Source organism: Symphodus melops (assembly GCF_947650265.1).
Source record: "Symphodus melops genome assembly, chromosome: 12".
Classification (NCBI taxonomy): Eukaryota; Metazoa; Chordata; class Actinopteri; order Labriformes; family Labridae; genus Symphodus; species Symphodus melops.
Window position 1 is genome coordinate 19,063,611 of NC_136702.1, and position 12,673 is coordinate 19,076,283.

General features: G+C 40.9%; 1 protein-coding gene across 3 annotated transcripts in view; it reads left to right on the top strand.

Moving 5' to 3' along the window:
• The window catches only part of LOC306832593 (partitioning defective 3 homolog B-like), a 201,422-nt gene that overhangs the window by 97,985 nt on the left and 90,764 nt on the right, over positions 1-12,673 (top strand). For 2 of the 3 annotated variants that reach the window (XM_079357396.1, XM_079357398.1), the window contains exons 15-17: positions 791-896; positions 1,862-1,998; positions 6,288-6,332. In XM_079357396.1, coding sequence (XP_079213522.1) covers positions 791-896; positions 1,862-1,998; positions 6,288-6,332 — 288 coding nt within the window. The remainder of the gene's footprint in view (positions 1-790; positions 897-1,861; positions 1,999-6,287; positions 6,333-12,673) is intronic. The other variant, XM_079357397.1, reaches the window with a different exon arrangement.

Consider the following 12,673-nt stretch of genomic DNA (forward strand, 5'->3'; position numbering starts at 1 on the left):
GGATCTGCAACACACACACACACACACACACACACACACACACACACACGCACTTGACTGTTTTCAAAACCACCTACTATACTTGATATAGATATTGATTTTCCCAAAATTCAGTATGTAACAAATAACAATACAATAAAGTAACAAATACAAGATCCGAAGTATCCCAAAAATATCCAGATGTTGTACGGAATCAGAAAATTCACAGTATACATGAGACCAGTCATCCTTTTTTACCGTTTCCCACAATGCAAAGCGCCATGTCGGAGATCAAATGACAGATAGCAAGAGCTATTGTACAGGGGGAGTAATCACACAGAGATGTCAAATATCGACAGCTTGTTTGAGAACTTGGATGATACACTGCAGTAATGTTTCAGCCATCAGCTGGGCTGTTGTTTACTTCCTGGACCAAGACCAAAAACCAGCTTAGCTGTTCCTAGCATACTGCAAAAATAACCACGGACTGGCAGTCATGCTACAAATTACTGTTGAACATAGTGAAGAGTACATACTGCACACTGTGTTTGATAGTAGCATGTAGGAGGAGGTTTAGAAAACAGCCACGGTGAGGGAGAGCAGGGCGAAAACACAACCCAGTCCCAGGACGATGACAGCCAAAGTGTGTGCACACACTGAAGGAAGTCTGATGTTTTGTTTTGACAGAAATATATTCAATATGCCTTTAAAAAATGATTAAAAAGTAGAGAAATAGGTTTGCTAATATGTTAGTTCCATATCACCATTTCTCACATGTTTAATTTCTACTGTTTTTTTTTTTTTTTTTTAGTGACCAATGGAAGTTATTCTCACATGGACGAAGAAGAGGACGGGGAGCTGTATGGACATGAAACAGAGTTCAGCTGCTCGACTCATCACTCCTACCAACAGGAAAGGTGTGTGGTGGTCTGTGTGTGTTTGCTTTTCTTTGTGGATTTGCTTCATAAACAAAAGTCAATAAGAAAACAAATCTCAGCAAAGATTGACAATCCCGATCGGCAATCACTTCCTCAACATTAGAATTCTGTTGTCAGCTATTGGGGAAAAAAGTGAAGATGTCATTACTCAGGTAAAAACGTCAAGTTCTTCTTAGAAAAACCTGCATGAATAATGGATTTCTAGCCTCAGAAACAAGTCAAATTAAAGCCTCGATTTCCAACAATTTACTCATTTCCAGAGCAACAATATGTTGAAGTCTTACAGTAAACACACATGACTAATACAAGAGCTGGCAAAGAAGCTGCTTTAACATTTTGTTTCTCACAGTAATACAAAATAAGTGGCATTTTTATGTGTGAGATTAAAATTGTTTAGAAATGTGTGTAATGTAGTGAAAAGACAATCAGATAACTTAAAAAAAAAAAAAAAATCCTCGACCCTCTCTGGGATGAAAAGCTCATATCAATCCTCACTTCAGTGCACTGGATTCATTTTTTAACAAACATTGAGTGAACAAGAGAGGAATGATCAGGATAGACAATGATTCCAGGCAATTAGACATAAGAACAAAAATGTTGTTCACCGAAACAACAACAGCTGCCGCTTCCACTTCTTGAATAGTCTGTTAGTACAATAACTGCACATTTCTTATGTTTGCATCAAGAAATCCCCATAAAGCACCAAAGACACTCCAACAGCGAAGAGGTACTGTGTTCTGAAAAGTAGCTACAAAGACCAAAACCCTTTTTTTTAACCAGGCTGTATACATACCTGATAGTGCTATCATGCTGGGGAGTTTGTTATTGATTATTGATTGTCATCATGGGTTGTCATGGGGTCGACTTGCTTTTGGAGCCAGCCTCAAGCCTTTAAAAGATGTCAAAGCATCGTTGGTAATAACTTGTTCAACATTTTCTTCCAGGGAAAGCTCTCTCCACTCCTGCACAGCTCAGCCCCAGTCTCCCCCCCAGAGCCAGGACCAGAACCAGCGTCAGTTCCAGCACGTCAAAGCCTCCAAGAGCATGGACCTGGGTACGACACAGAACCAGCAGCACACTGGTGGGGAGATTTTGTTCTGTTTCTGAGCTCTGCATGTTGGCTGCATGCATCCTATCCTGGAAGATTCTTAAATATGCCTGCATGGCTGCTGGACCCACGGCATGCTTCTGAAAGCCACATGCAGACTGACACCTCTGCAGACATGCACTACAAACTGCACAGCCCCACACATACTCACAGCTTTTCTACTCATACAGGTTGGGTGTCACTAATGCTTGTTGCATGATTACTGCAACCATGAGAACTGTTTTGGTTGAGGTTTTTTTTATTGCTTCATGACTTGTGTACTCACTAGAATGCAGCAACATATATGGTACATATATATATACTGTATATATCGTTGTAAAGATACACTGATACAAGTAATCAGTAATACTGGATACTGTACTTAACACCTCAGTTTCCTTTGACTTCATATATTTTATAGAGTGATGTTAGGCATATTTTAAGGGGAAACGACATGAAAACCATGACACAATTTACAGTTCTCCACATCTAAAATCAATTCACGAGTTGTGTGTTGAATTTTTAAATGGAAAAGGATGTAGAAGAAGAACTGTGTGAGATGGCATTGCATATTCGTATTGATTTACTTTTCCCTAACTACTCCCACTGTCTTTCTCCTCCCTATATTTAAAAAAGTTTGATAAAGGACAAAGGAGTGGGTGTCCATTGGGGTTTGAGGATTTGAATTTGGCTTCATTATCTTGCAAAACAAAAACCAACCTAGGATGAGCACATCTGTAGCCGATGGGACGCTTCTTTCACTGTCAGCTTTGCCACCTGTTGCTGGTTTTCTGATGTGACGGTTCGGTGAAATTTCAGTTAGTCAACTTCCAACATGTGTGTATGTGTGTGTTGTTAGGTCTGCGCACATGCATACATCTGGGTAAGATGACAGCACATGGTGCAGCACAACAAAAGCGTATTGTTTTAAATGTCACTTCCCTCAGTCCTCCTCCTCAAGCTGGCTCTCTGCGAGCCACGTGTGTGTTTGTGTGAGAGAATGAGAAAGACGTGAAGAAAAAAGAACAGGAGGGGTTTTTTTTTTTTTGAAAGGCACAGACGTCCATGCTACATGAATGACATGCTAATAGTCTGCACTGTGTTACTGTTCATTGTAAATGGACTGCACATGCTTAACGCTCTTCTTGTTTGTTAATGACTCGAGGAGCTCTACACTTATACTTTCCAGTCCTCCCTCACACGCTGATGGCACAGCTTTCCAGAGCAATTTGGGGTTCGGCAGCTGGCCCAAGGACAACTTGACATGCAGACTGATGAAACCACCAATCAACCAATCAGGGGATGTCTCCTCTATCGCTTAAACTGCAGACGCACGTTTCCATCACTGCTTTGTGTTTAACACTCTCCATCTTCTCTCCGAACATCCTGTAGACACTTTTGATGAAACGCTCCAATGTGTCCCCGTACAATACTATCAAACAGCAGTGATTACAGTTCAATAACACTCATTAGTGTCTCTTTTTTTCTTACTAACAGTTAGCCAATATAATATGTTTTATCAGAGGCAAAATTTTATCTTTAGAAATTGCTGGAGTTTGTTCATCATAAACAAGACAAGTATACAGCAGCTAAAAGACAGAAATGAGTTTACAAAGATTATATATTTCTTACGTTTTGTTTTACTCTATTTTCTTGTAAAAGTAATGGCAGTCTCTAGAAGGGTGTGAGGAGGTTGTGTAGTTATGTGTATAGTAAAGTGAGATTCAAAGGAACAGCTTATCCTGCATCAGGTTTATTGACTTTGTTATTAGGCCTGCTATCATTACTACAACATGTTTACTATATAGGCAGCTAGCTAATGAGGTGATATAGCCAGCTAATTTTAGCATCAATTAGCATTAGATTTTTATTTTTTTTCCTGCATGCTCCCCATCCTACCCATATGGAAATCAGACAGTGCTCATTAGTAGTTATGGAAATGCTTACAGTACGTTTTGAAAAGAGATATCAGCTCCAGAAGAGGTTATGCATGACGTTTATGTCATTTAAACTCCTGCAGACCGTTCTTAATGAGCAGCAACATGAATCAGCTTCTTCCCTCTTTAAATCAGTTATCTACAGTTCGTGTTTTTCCATCCATCCATCAGGCCGGCCGTTTGTCTGTCATAAATGGATACATATCTTTATACTATTCACATCCAGATGTGATAGGATTGATATCACTGTCATAGTGTGTAGCGTATAGTGTGGCTCAGGTTAATGCCTCTGTACATCATCAAACAGATTTTAAACTCTATTGCATTCAGTGTCTGAACTTGTATGTTTTCATAAAGAAAATTCAGTTGATTTGACTGAAAGGTTAAAAAAACAAACAAATAACAACCTCGGATCTATTCTATAGAACAGAGTTCTGGAACCTCCGTACAGTTTTCAGTGTTTTACTAGTTTTGTTTTACTGCACTCAATTCAAGAATCCACTCGATGTTCGATTCTCCATGATTTTCTTTTGGGACCATTGTCTTCAAACAGAATTGTGCTGTTCCTTTGTGATTTCGATTCATGCAAAGAAACAGTTGAACGAGCACTTTTGGTCACATTTTTATTCAAGAAATGCAGTTACAAAACCACAAACTTGTCTCTATTGTTCTCCAACCAGCAGGCATTCAGCCTCGTTTACATGCTTATAAAAGTCTTCGATGTAACGAGGGGCCATAACAGGGATTTATGTCAACATCAGAACTACTTCTTAACAACAACATCAACAACAAAGCAGTCCTGTTTGGGTAAGAGTCCAGGCTGTGTTTTGGTGGTTTTGAAAAGGAAATGGACGGAGAAAGCACTCACAGCTGTTTTCAAGGTTCAGTTACATAACATCTTTTTTTTATTTATTTATTTATTTTTTTTAATTGCCCTGATTTCATTTTCTAACAATTTCAAGATTTAATTTGGGCCTTTTTCATGCCTCTGTGAGAGAGACAGGACATTGGACAGACGCAGAAACGAGAGAGAGTGGGGAGCAACACACAGGAAAGGAGCCCAAAGGTGGAACTCGAACCTTGGCTGCTCACTTTAAGGACAACACTTACCATTAGGCCACTGGCTCCCTCTATCTTATTTCTCCCTGCCTCTTTCAGTATTTCCCTTTTTCCATGTTGAACAGTATTCGATTTCAAATCGTCTTTGTTGCAAATTAAGTACAGGGGGTTGTGTATCAAAACGGGCTACAAGGGAGAACCATTTGTAAATCCTGTGTGTGTGTGTGTGTGTGTGTGTGTGTGTGTGTGTGTGTGTGTGTGTGTGTGTGTGTGTGTGTGTGTGTGTGTGTGTGTGTGTGTGTGTGTGTGTGTGTGTGTGTGTGTGTGTGTGTGTGTGTGTGTGTGTGTGTGTGTGTGTGTGTGCGTGTGTACATGACTCTCTCCCTCTGTGTGCGTCACATACGTGGCATTTCAAGTTCTGCTGAAGTAGGCACACACACAGTAATCCACTAACTACCGGGCTGCTGAGGCGGTCTCGTTGATTCACCGCAGACAGATGTCGTCACACACACTCACACACACACACACAGCTAGTATTACTCTTCAGGTTTGGTTTTCATTAGAGAAGTATTTGCTGGGAGAAGCCATGTCACTGTTGGGTTTCTGTGGTTTAAGTGTGCATGTGTGCGTGTTTTTTAATGTTGCTACCAGTCAATGTGTTCCTTGTTGACATTGGGCTGCGTTGTGGCTTTAGGAGGGAGGGAGAGAAATAATGGGGATTGGGCAGAAGCAGGAGAAAGTGAAAGGAGGGAAAACAAGAAGCAATGACGGAGAGACAATGATCAAAGGAGGAGAAGAGGGAGGAGAAGACTGCCGGATGAAAGCATGACAACTGAAGTTAAAAAAAATGTTTAGAAAAGACACGTAAGGGTAAAGGGCAGAGGGTGAAGAGGGAGGCTGTGAAATGAGACGAGGGGAATATGAGACTGAAGGGGAGAAGGGAGTGTAAATGACAAATGAGGTGAGAGAGAAGGGAGGAAGTGAAATGACTTCAATAGCAGTGAGACTGACCAATCATCACAGAGACAAGAGTGGCTCGAGACCAACAAGGGAAACAAAAACAAATAATATAATTAAAACTTAAAGCTGGGAAGAAGGCCAGAAAAAGAAATGTAATACCATATAAAAAGTTTATGTAAAGTAATGTTTATGTGAAAATAAGTGTGACTCTTGGTAAGCACAAAGCATAATGAAAGTACATACATCATAAAGGGAGTAATCTGAAGGAAAGGAAAGTGTGTTCATGGTGAGTATTTAACATGTCTTTGTTTTTTGTTTTTCTTTTAGTCGCAGATGAGAGCAACGTTGGAGCTTTGGTTGGAAGCCCTGCAGGTAAGACGAATGCAGGCAACACACTCTCAGATTAAATGAAACAAACCCTTTTTAATCTCGCTTGATTTCAAAGAAGGTCAGAACAAGAGCAACATGCAGTTAAGGCTGTGCACGTTCACACTGCAGACCCAAATCTACTGAGAATGTGGGTCAGTTTTGAGAATCTGATTCTGGCAGCCTTTAATAAGTAAAGAGAAGAGCCGAAGAAAAGAATCAGAGGTGATCTATACGTCAGAATTGAGTATTAAAGCCTTCAGTGTAAACATATTGAGGAGATGAGTCTGTTTTACCTATGTTTGTGTGTGTGGGTGTTTTATTTGTGAGTGTGATATGCATTTGTGTGTCTTCTGTTTGTGCGTGTTTGTGGAGGGGTGTTGAGTGCACACTTGGAATAAAATAGTAAACAGAATTTATTGCAGCTGAAGGATCCCCTGCTGGCTTCTGATTTGCTGGTACATAAAGAAAAAAAACAAAGAGCTTTTTTTACTTCTATTCTTTTGCTGTGTGAACACCCTCCACCCCTCCAATAGTCACTCTGTGTTTGCCCCTCCATTAGGTGCCATTTATAATCCTCTTCACTCTCCTCAGTCAGCTACAGTATATCACTGTCCCTTCCTCCCTCTACAACACGTCCCTGGTTACACTGAAGTGCAGATGAAAGTAAGATAGGATTGGGCGAGAGACGTGGTAGGAGGACTATGGCCACTTCTGTATGACACACATGTTCTTTCAGCAGAAACGAAGTCGTCGTGTGGAAGGAAACCGAGGGGAACGAATGACTGATGTAGTCCACACACACTTCTTTTAAAAAATTTGATGTCCATCTCTCGCTTTGCCTTGAAGTCTGGCAACATATCATTTGCAGCTACTTGAATATAAGAGCACTTGACTTCATTCCCCTATATGTCTGACTTGCTGCCTGCCACTTCATTGGTGTCAATCAGTTTCAGCCTTTTTCCACATTCTGCTGCGGTTCAGTTTTAGACACGGCGCTTTTGACTTTCATGTTCGGTGTTCATAACGTTTTAAAAAAAAAATGCTATAAAGGAGATGTAAAGATCAGATGTAAAAATATATTTTTCCCATCTTGGTTGTAAAGGTAAACTGCACATGTGGTATAGAAGGCATGCTCTATTAGCAATTAGACAACTGGACAGTGTTCAGATGTGTTCTGGACAAAACATAGCCTTGTCAAAATAAAAGCAAAAGACGAAAAAAAGCAAATAAAGCAATGAAGGCTCAGAGGAAGATTATTTTCCACAGGGAGAATTGTTACATGTTCTCGTGTTTTTCCTAAACAAATGTAGTTGTAAGCAAACTGAGTCTGAGCATGTTTGTCATACGTTTTATCATTGACATGATGCTTACACAAACAAGTCAATGTTATTGACACATTGGGGAGTTTAATTTAGTGCATCTGTAAGAAACAATGTCGTCCAGTTGTGTCGTGGAGGAATACAGCGCACTTTTCTTCAATATTCTGCTGTTTTTTGTGCAGCTACTCCTGGTTTTTATGTAACAGAACATCAAGAGTCTGTGAACATGCAATCGTTCCTCTGACTCTGTTTTGACTGACTGACATCAGAGACAACATCCGTCTACTTACTGTATCGCCTTGTCTTGATCTCTACATCTGACGTTGACCTGCGTTTGAGGCAGCAGTGATAAAAGTTGATAAAAGATAATATGATAAAGTTGTTCAGAGAAAGCTGATCTGTACATCCCAACCTACTTTTCAATCTCTGTAGATTAACCTTCATGTAGTCAGAAACTGTCCCTGTTAGGTGTCCACTAAAGCCTTTGAGAGGCCTTTTTTACCCCTGTGCAATTTTCTGTCACTTTTTTTTTTTTTTTTAAACCCATGCCTCATACCTGCTGCTTGTCAGCATATCTCCTGTATTGTTGTTATTCTGCATCGAGAGTTGTTAAAGAGAGTGTGTGTCTGGCAAGTGTGGCAGTCTTTTCCAACCTACTTTGCTCTAATGCATTTTTTATAACTGAAATCCTTCCAGAAAGCCTGAGCTGAGACGCTCAACAGCTGCATGGACTTTTTGCAAGGAGCAGGGAGGGGAGGGGAGGGGGGGTCCTGGAAAATGAGGACTTTAAAGACAATGATTTCTGGGAATGTAGTTTTTCACTTCCAGATATGGTCTTCTCCTTCCCAGCCCATGAAACCACCGGGCAACTACACCACAAGTAGCACACACACACACGAAACTATTACTGTTATGGTAATGTGCTCGTAATGGAAAGTCTCCATCATCCTGTGGAAAATGTGAACCTTGGAAGATTTCATATTATATGATAATTTTGCTGAATCTGAGATGCAAAGTGACGGAAATGGGAAACCGTATTAGACAGTGTGGGTTTGGCTGTGTGGAAACCTTCGCTCAGAGTTAGTGTGTGTGTGTGTGTGTGTGTGTGTGTGTGTGTGTGTGTGTGTGTGTGTGTGTGTGTGTGTGTGTGTGTGTGTGTGTGTGTGTGTGTGTGTGTGTGTGTGTGTGTGTGTGTGTGACTGAGCGTGTGTTTCTGTGACTGAATTCATTTCCCTCGCGAAGGTTAGAGCAGAACCGTTTTCATAAGACTTCCTTCACATAATTAAAATACAGGAACAACTTCATAAACAACCATGTATTGATGATATACTCTTTAAATTATACAACAAAATAATTAGGAAGAAATAGAAACCCTGCTTAGACAAATATGAGAGCTCAATTACTTGAACATGGGCCGTGTTGAAAAGGAAGAAATATGAAATCACTCCATGTTGTTCTCTGTACACTGATTCTCTCGTCCTTCCACTGGAAATAGGACAAAGTACAGTGAACACACACACACGCTGCTTACTGGGCATAAAACAAGCGGTTGCAGCTGGGATTCTTTCACTGCGGTTTCCTTTGGTCTCGGGGACAGTCCTAAGCGCTCTCCGTGTTTGTGTGTTTCTCAGTCAGTGTATCAGAGCTATTTCTTTGAGGAAGTATCCTCGGGAATGATGACAACACGCCTGCTCCGATTGGGTACAAAGTACTGCTTGTTAGTCTTTAGCCAGGTTCTTCTTCAAAAGTGTTTTTTTAATGCATGAAAGTGTAAACAAGTGGCAGCCAGTAAAACTGTCTTTACATTACATTTTTTTTAATATGATACACTTGTATGCACGAACACAAGAGAGTCAAGTTTTTCTTGGATTGAACTGGTGTTCATAAGATACTCAATAACCAAACTGTGTGTCTGCCTTTGTTTTAGTTTTCCATGTTGATGTCTTTGTGTTGTTTTACTCTGGTTCCTCCACCCACCACCATCTCTCTCTCTTTCTCTCTCTCTCTCTCTCTCTCACTCTCTCTCTCTCTCTCGCTCTCTCTCTCTCGCTCTCTCTCTCTCTCTCTCTCTCTTGCTCTCGCTTGTACTTGCCAACGCCGATCAGGCTTAGAGGCTGACAAACAGGCAGAGGAGCTTAGAGTGAACATCATCTGAGAATGTGTGCGTCCGTCTGCCTGTGTGTGTGTCGGGGGGGGGGGGGGACGGTGTGATGCTGAGGGAGACTGGTGCAGTCCATTGTCTGCGTCTCTCCCTCGTGGAACTTTGACTTTGACTGCGACAGTAACACAGTGAAAAGACTCTGCCAAAACGGCGTCTTTAGAGAGACACATCCCCGCCTCCCCGCTTCTCTGTGATTGTCTCCTCATTTTTCTTATCTGTTTTTTTCTTCTCTCTCGTTTTTCTCATCTCCCTCCTTTTTTTTTTTTTTTTATTCATTGTTTCCTGGTCTCCATGGCTCATGCAGACTTTGCTGAGGGTTTAACCTGAAAGCCACCTTGTTAGGCTGATGTGGATTGATGGATTAATTTGTCACAGCCAGAGCGGTACATCTTCGTGTGTGCATGAGTCCCTGTGTGTCTGTGTGGTTGTGTACACGTGTGCGAATCGACTTCATGCCACCACACATTAGCTCTTTACAATCACCCCGACACAAACCTCAAACAGCTGAACTAAGCAATCCTTGCTTCTCCATCACTACTCCCTCCACATGCTGCTGTATGTGCCCGGCCTTCTTCACTTCTGTGTATTTTTTTTTTTCTTTTTCTTTTTGCACAAGGTATCCGTCTTAGTCTGCAACATTAAGCACACACTGACGTTTCAAAGTCTGTGTGTCCTCTTCACTGCCTTTCTTTATATTGAATGCCCTTTGACCCCTCTCCATCTTCCGCAGTAAGCCAATAAAGGTGAGCAGTAATCAGTAGATGGTCAGCGCTGTCGCTTCTTGATGGTACAGCCATTCATCTCTATCAGGCTCGAGACGCCGACCACTGACGTGTGCTGCGCTGGATATTGTATGATGCTTGAGAGAGATGCAGAAAAAAAGGAGGGAAGCCATTTGTTTCTGTCCTGGACTAATCAGTTATATTCCCTTTGATGGATTTATTTTGAAAGAGTTTGTTTACTTGTTGTGTCTTTCCGCTTACAATGACAGATGCTATTACATTTTCATTTACATGGATTATTCTGCTTCAAGATAAAAACAACTGCTATAAGTTTAGCATGAGGCACCCCCCCCCAAAAAAAAATAAAAATAAAAATAAAACTCATCTTAATTATCACACACGCTGTTTTATAACCTAAACAAATTCAACAAATGAAAATATTTTACCTAATACAGAATTAAGAAATAGTGTTCAGTGTAATTACATAATTGTAACTATCATTATGTTGGTTGTTGCTTTGTCTTTAAGATTTGTGAATCACTTTAAAGCAATGCCTGTGACATTACGCTCTCTGTTGGTGTCGCCCAAAACCTCGTCCATTCGAGTATCAGAATGATTGATTATTCTTCTTCGTTCAAATCGAAGAGGAAAAAGAAAGGACATGATGGTTGCTGGTTAGTGTTGGGAGTCAGACTCAGTCGTGGATGTTGTTGCTATATACTGTCTCCAATGACAACACAGTTACAGGAGCATTAATGACTTTTTAAGTACATTAAAGCAGATGACATTGCTTCATGTTTATAAGGTTTCTGATGTGGGGGGAAAAAAATCTGTCATTGTTGCAGGAACCACCCGTGGTACAGGAAGAGGAGAATCATTCTGTCGTCACTGTATTCTCTGTGTACGTATAATGTAGAAAGAGAAAGCAGTGATTTAGTCGCGTCTCCTATTTGAGAGCTTCCCAAGTGTGTGTGAATGTTTAGTCTTGTGGCTTTGTTGCTGCAGCCCACTGCTAAGCTGCTCCTTGGTGTCATTTTGACTTTCAAAGTCGCCCATTGCTTTACTGCCAACTAAATAGCCTTGGGATAGCTTGGCGTACTGTCTCTGTGTTTTGTTTGCCATTATTTTATAATTTTGTTTTTTTCTTCCCTTTCCCCCCTACTCTGCTTCTCTCTCTCTTTGTTTTCCTTATCCCTCCCATACTCTTACTTTCATTCCCAGGCTCAGTCTTTGTTCCTCGTTCGATAGCATCCTCGCATAGTGTCTTTTTTTTTCTCTGCCAACCCCGCCACTCTGAGTCCTCTCCATCAAACCACTTTGTTACATTTGTCTTGCTTGTCATCCTCTCTCTCTCTCTCTCTCTCTCTCTCCCTCTCTCTCTCTCCCTCTCTCTCTCTCTCTCTCTCGCTCTCTCGCTCTCTCTCTCTCTCTTTAAAAGCAGCTTAATTCTATCATCTTACAGTTGGACAGCAGTAATTACATTTATGACACAAATCCTGCTCGTCACAGCAAAATACTTTGTGTGAGAAGGAAACCCAGTATGTGTTTGTGTGTGTGAGAGCACTTTGATGCATGCTCATCACCCTGCGTGTGTGTGTCTCTGTGTGTGTGTGTTTGTTTAGTTCATTTTATTCCCTGATAACTAAGCCCCACACCACCAAGCTATTTATGAAACCATTTATTTCATGCCACTATCCAGCCCCCTGCACACACATTCAGAGGTCACCGTGCATCAACAAACTCTTCTCCTCAATGCCAGAGATCCTAAACCAACAGCAATTGCTCTTAAACTCCGGAGAGCCTCGGTGGGAAAAAAAGAACTTTGACCCTGATTTCTTCCACTGCATATCAATGAGACTCATCATCAAAATGTATGACTCTTGTTAAAATTCAGGAAGCATGTCCAAACACTGATGTGTTCAATTCAAAACATGTATTTGGACTTTAAGTGTGCAAGGTTATCTTTATTGTAACTGAAATAAATACGTCAAATGCTGGCTTAACTTCGGGATCTCCTGTGTTTTGAGAATGTTGTTTTTTTTGGCTTTCAGGACTGGAGGGTCAACAAAAGGAATAATACATCAAAAATCCTGGACAATTCGAGTCGAGTTAATTATTTTATGCTTTAATTGGCCTCAGCCC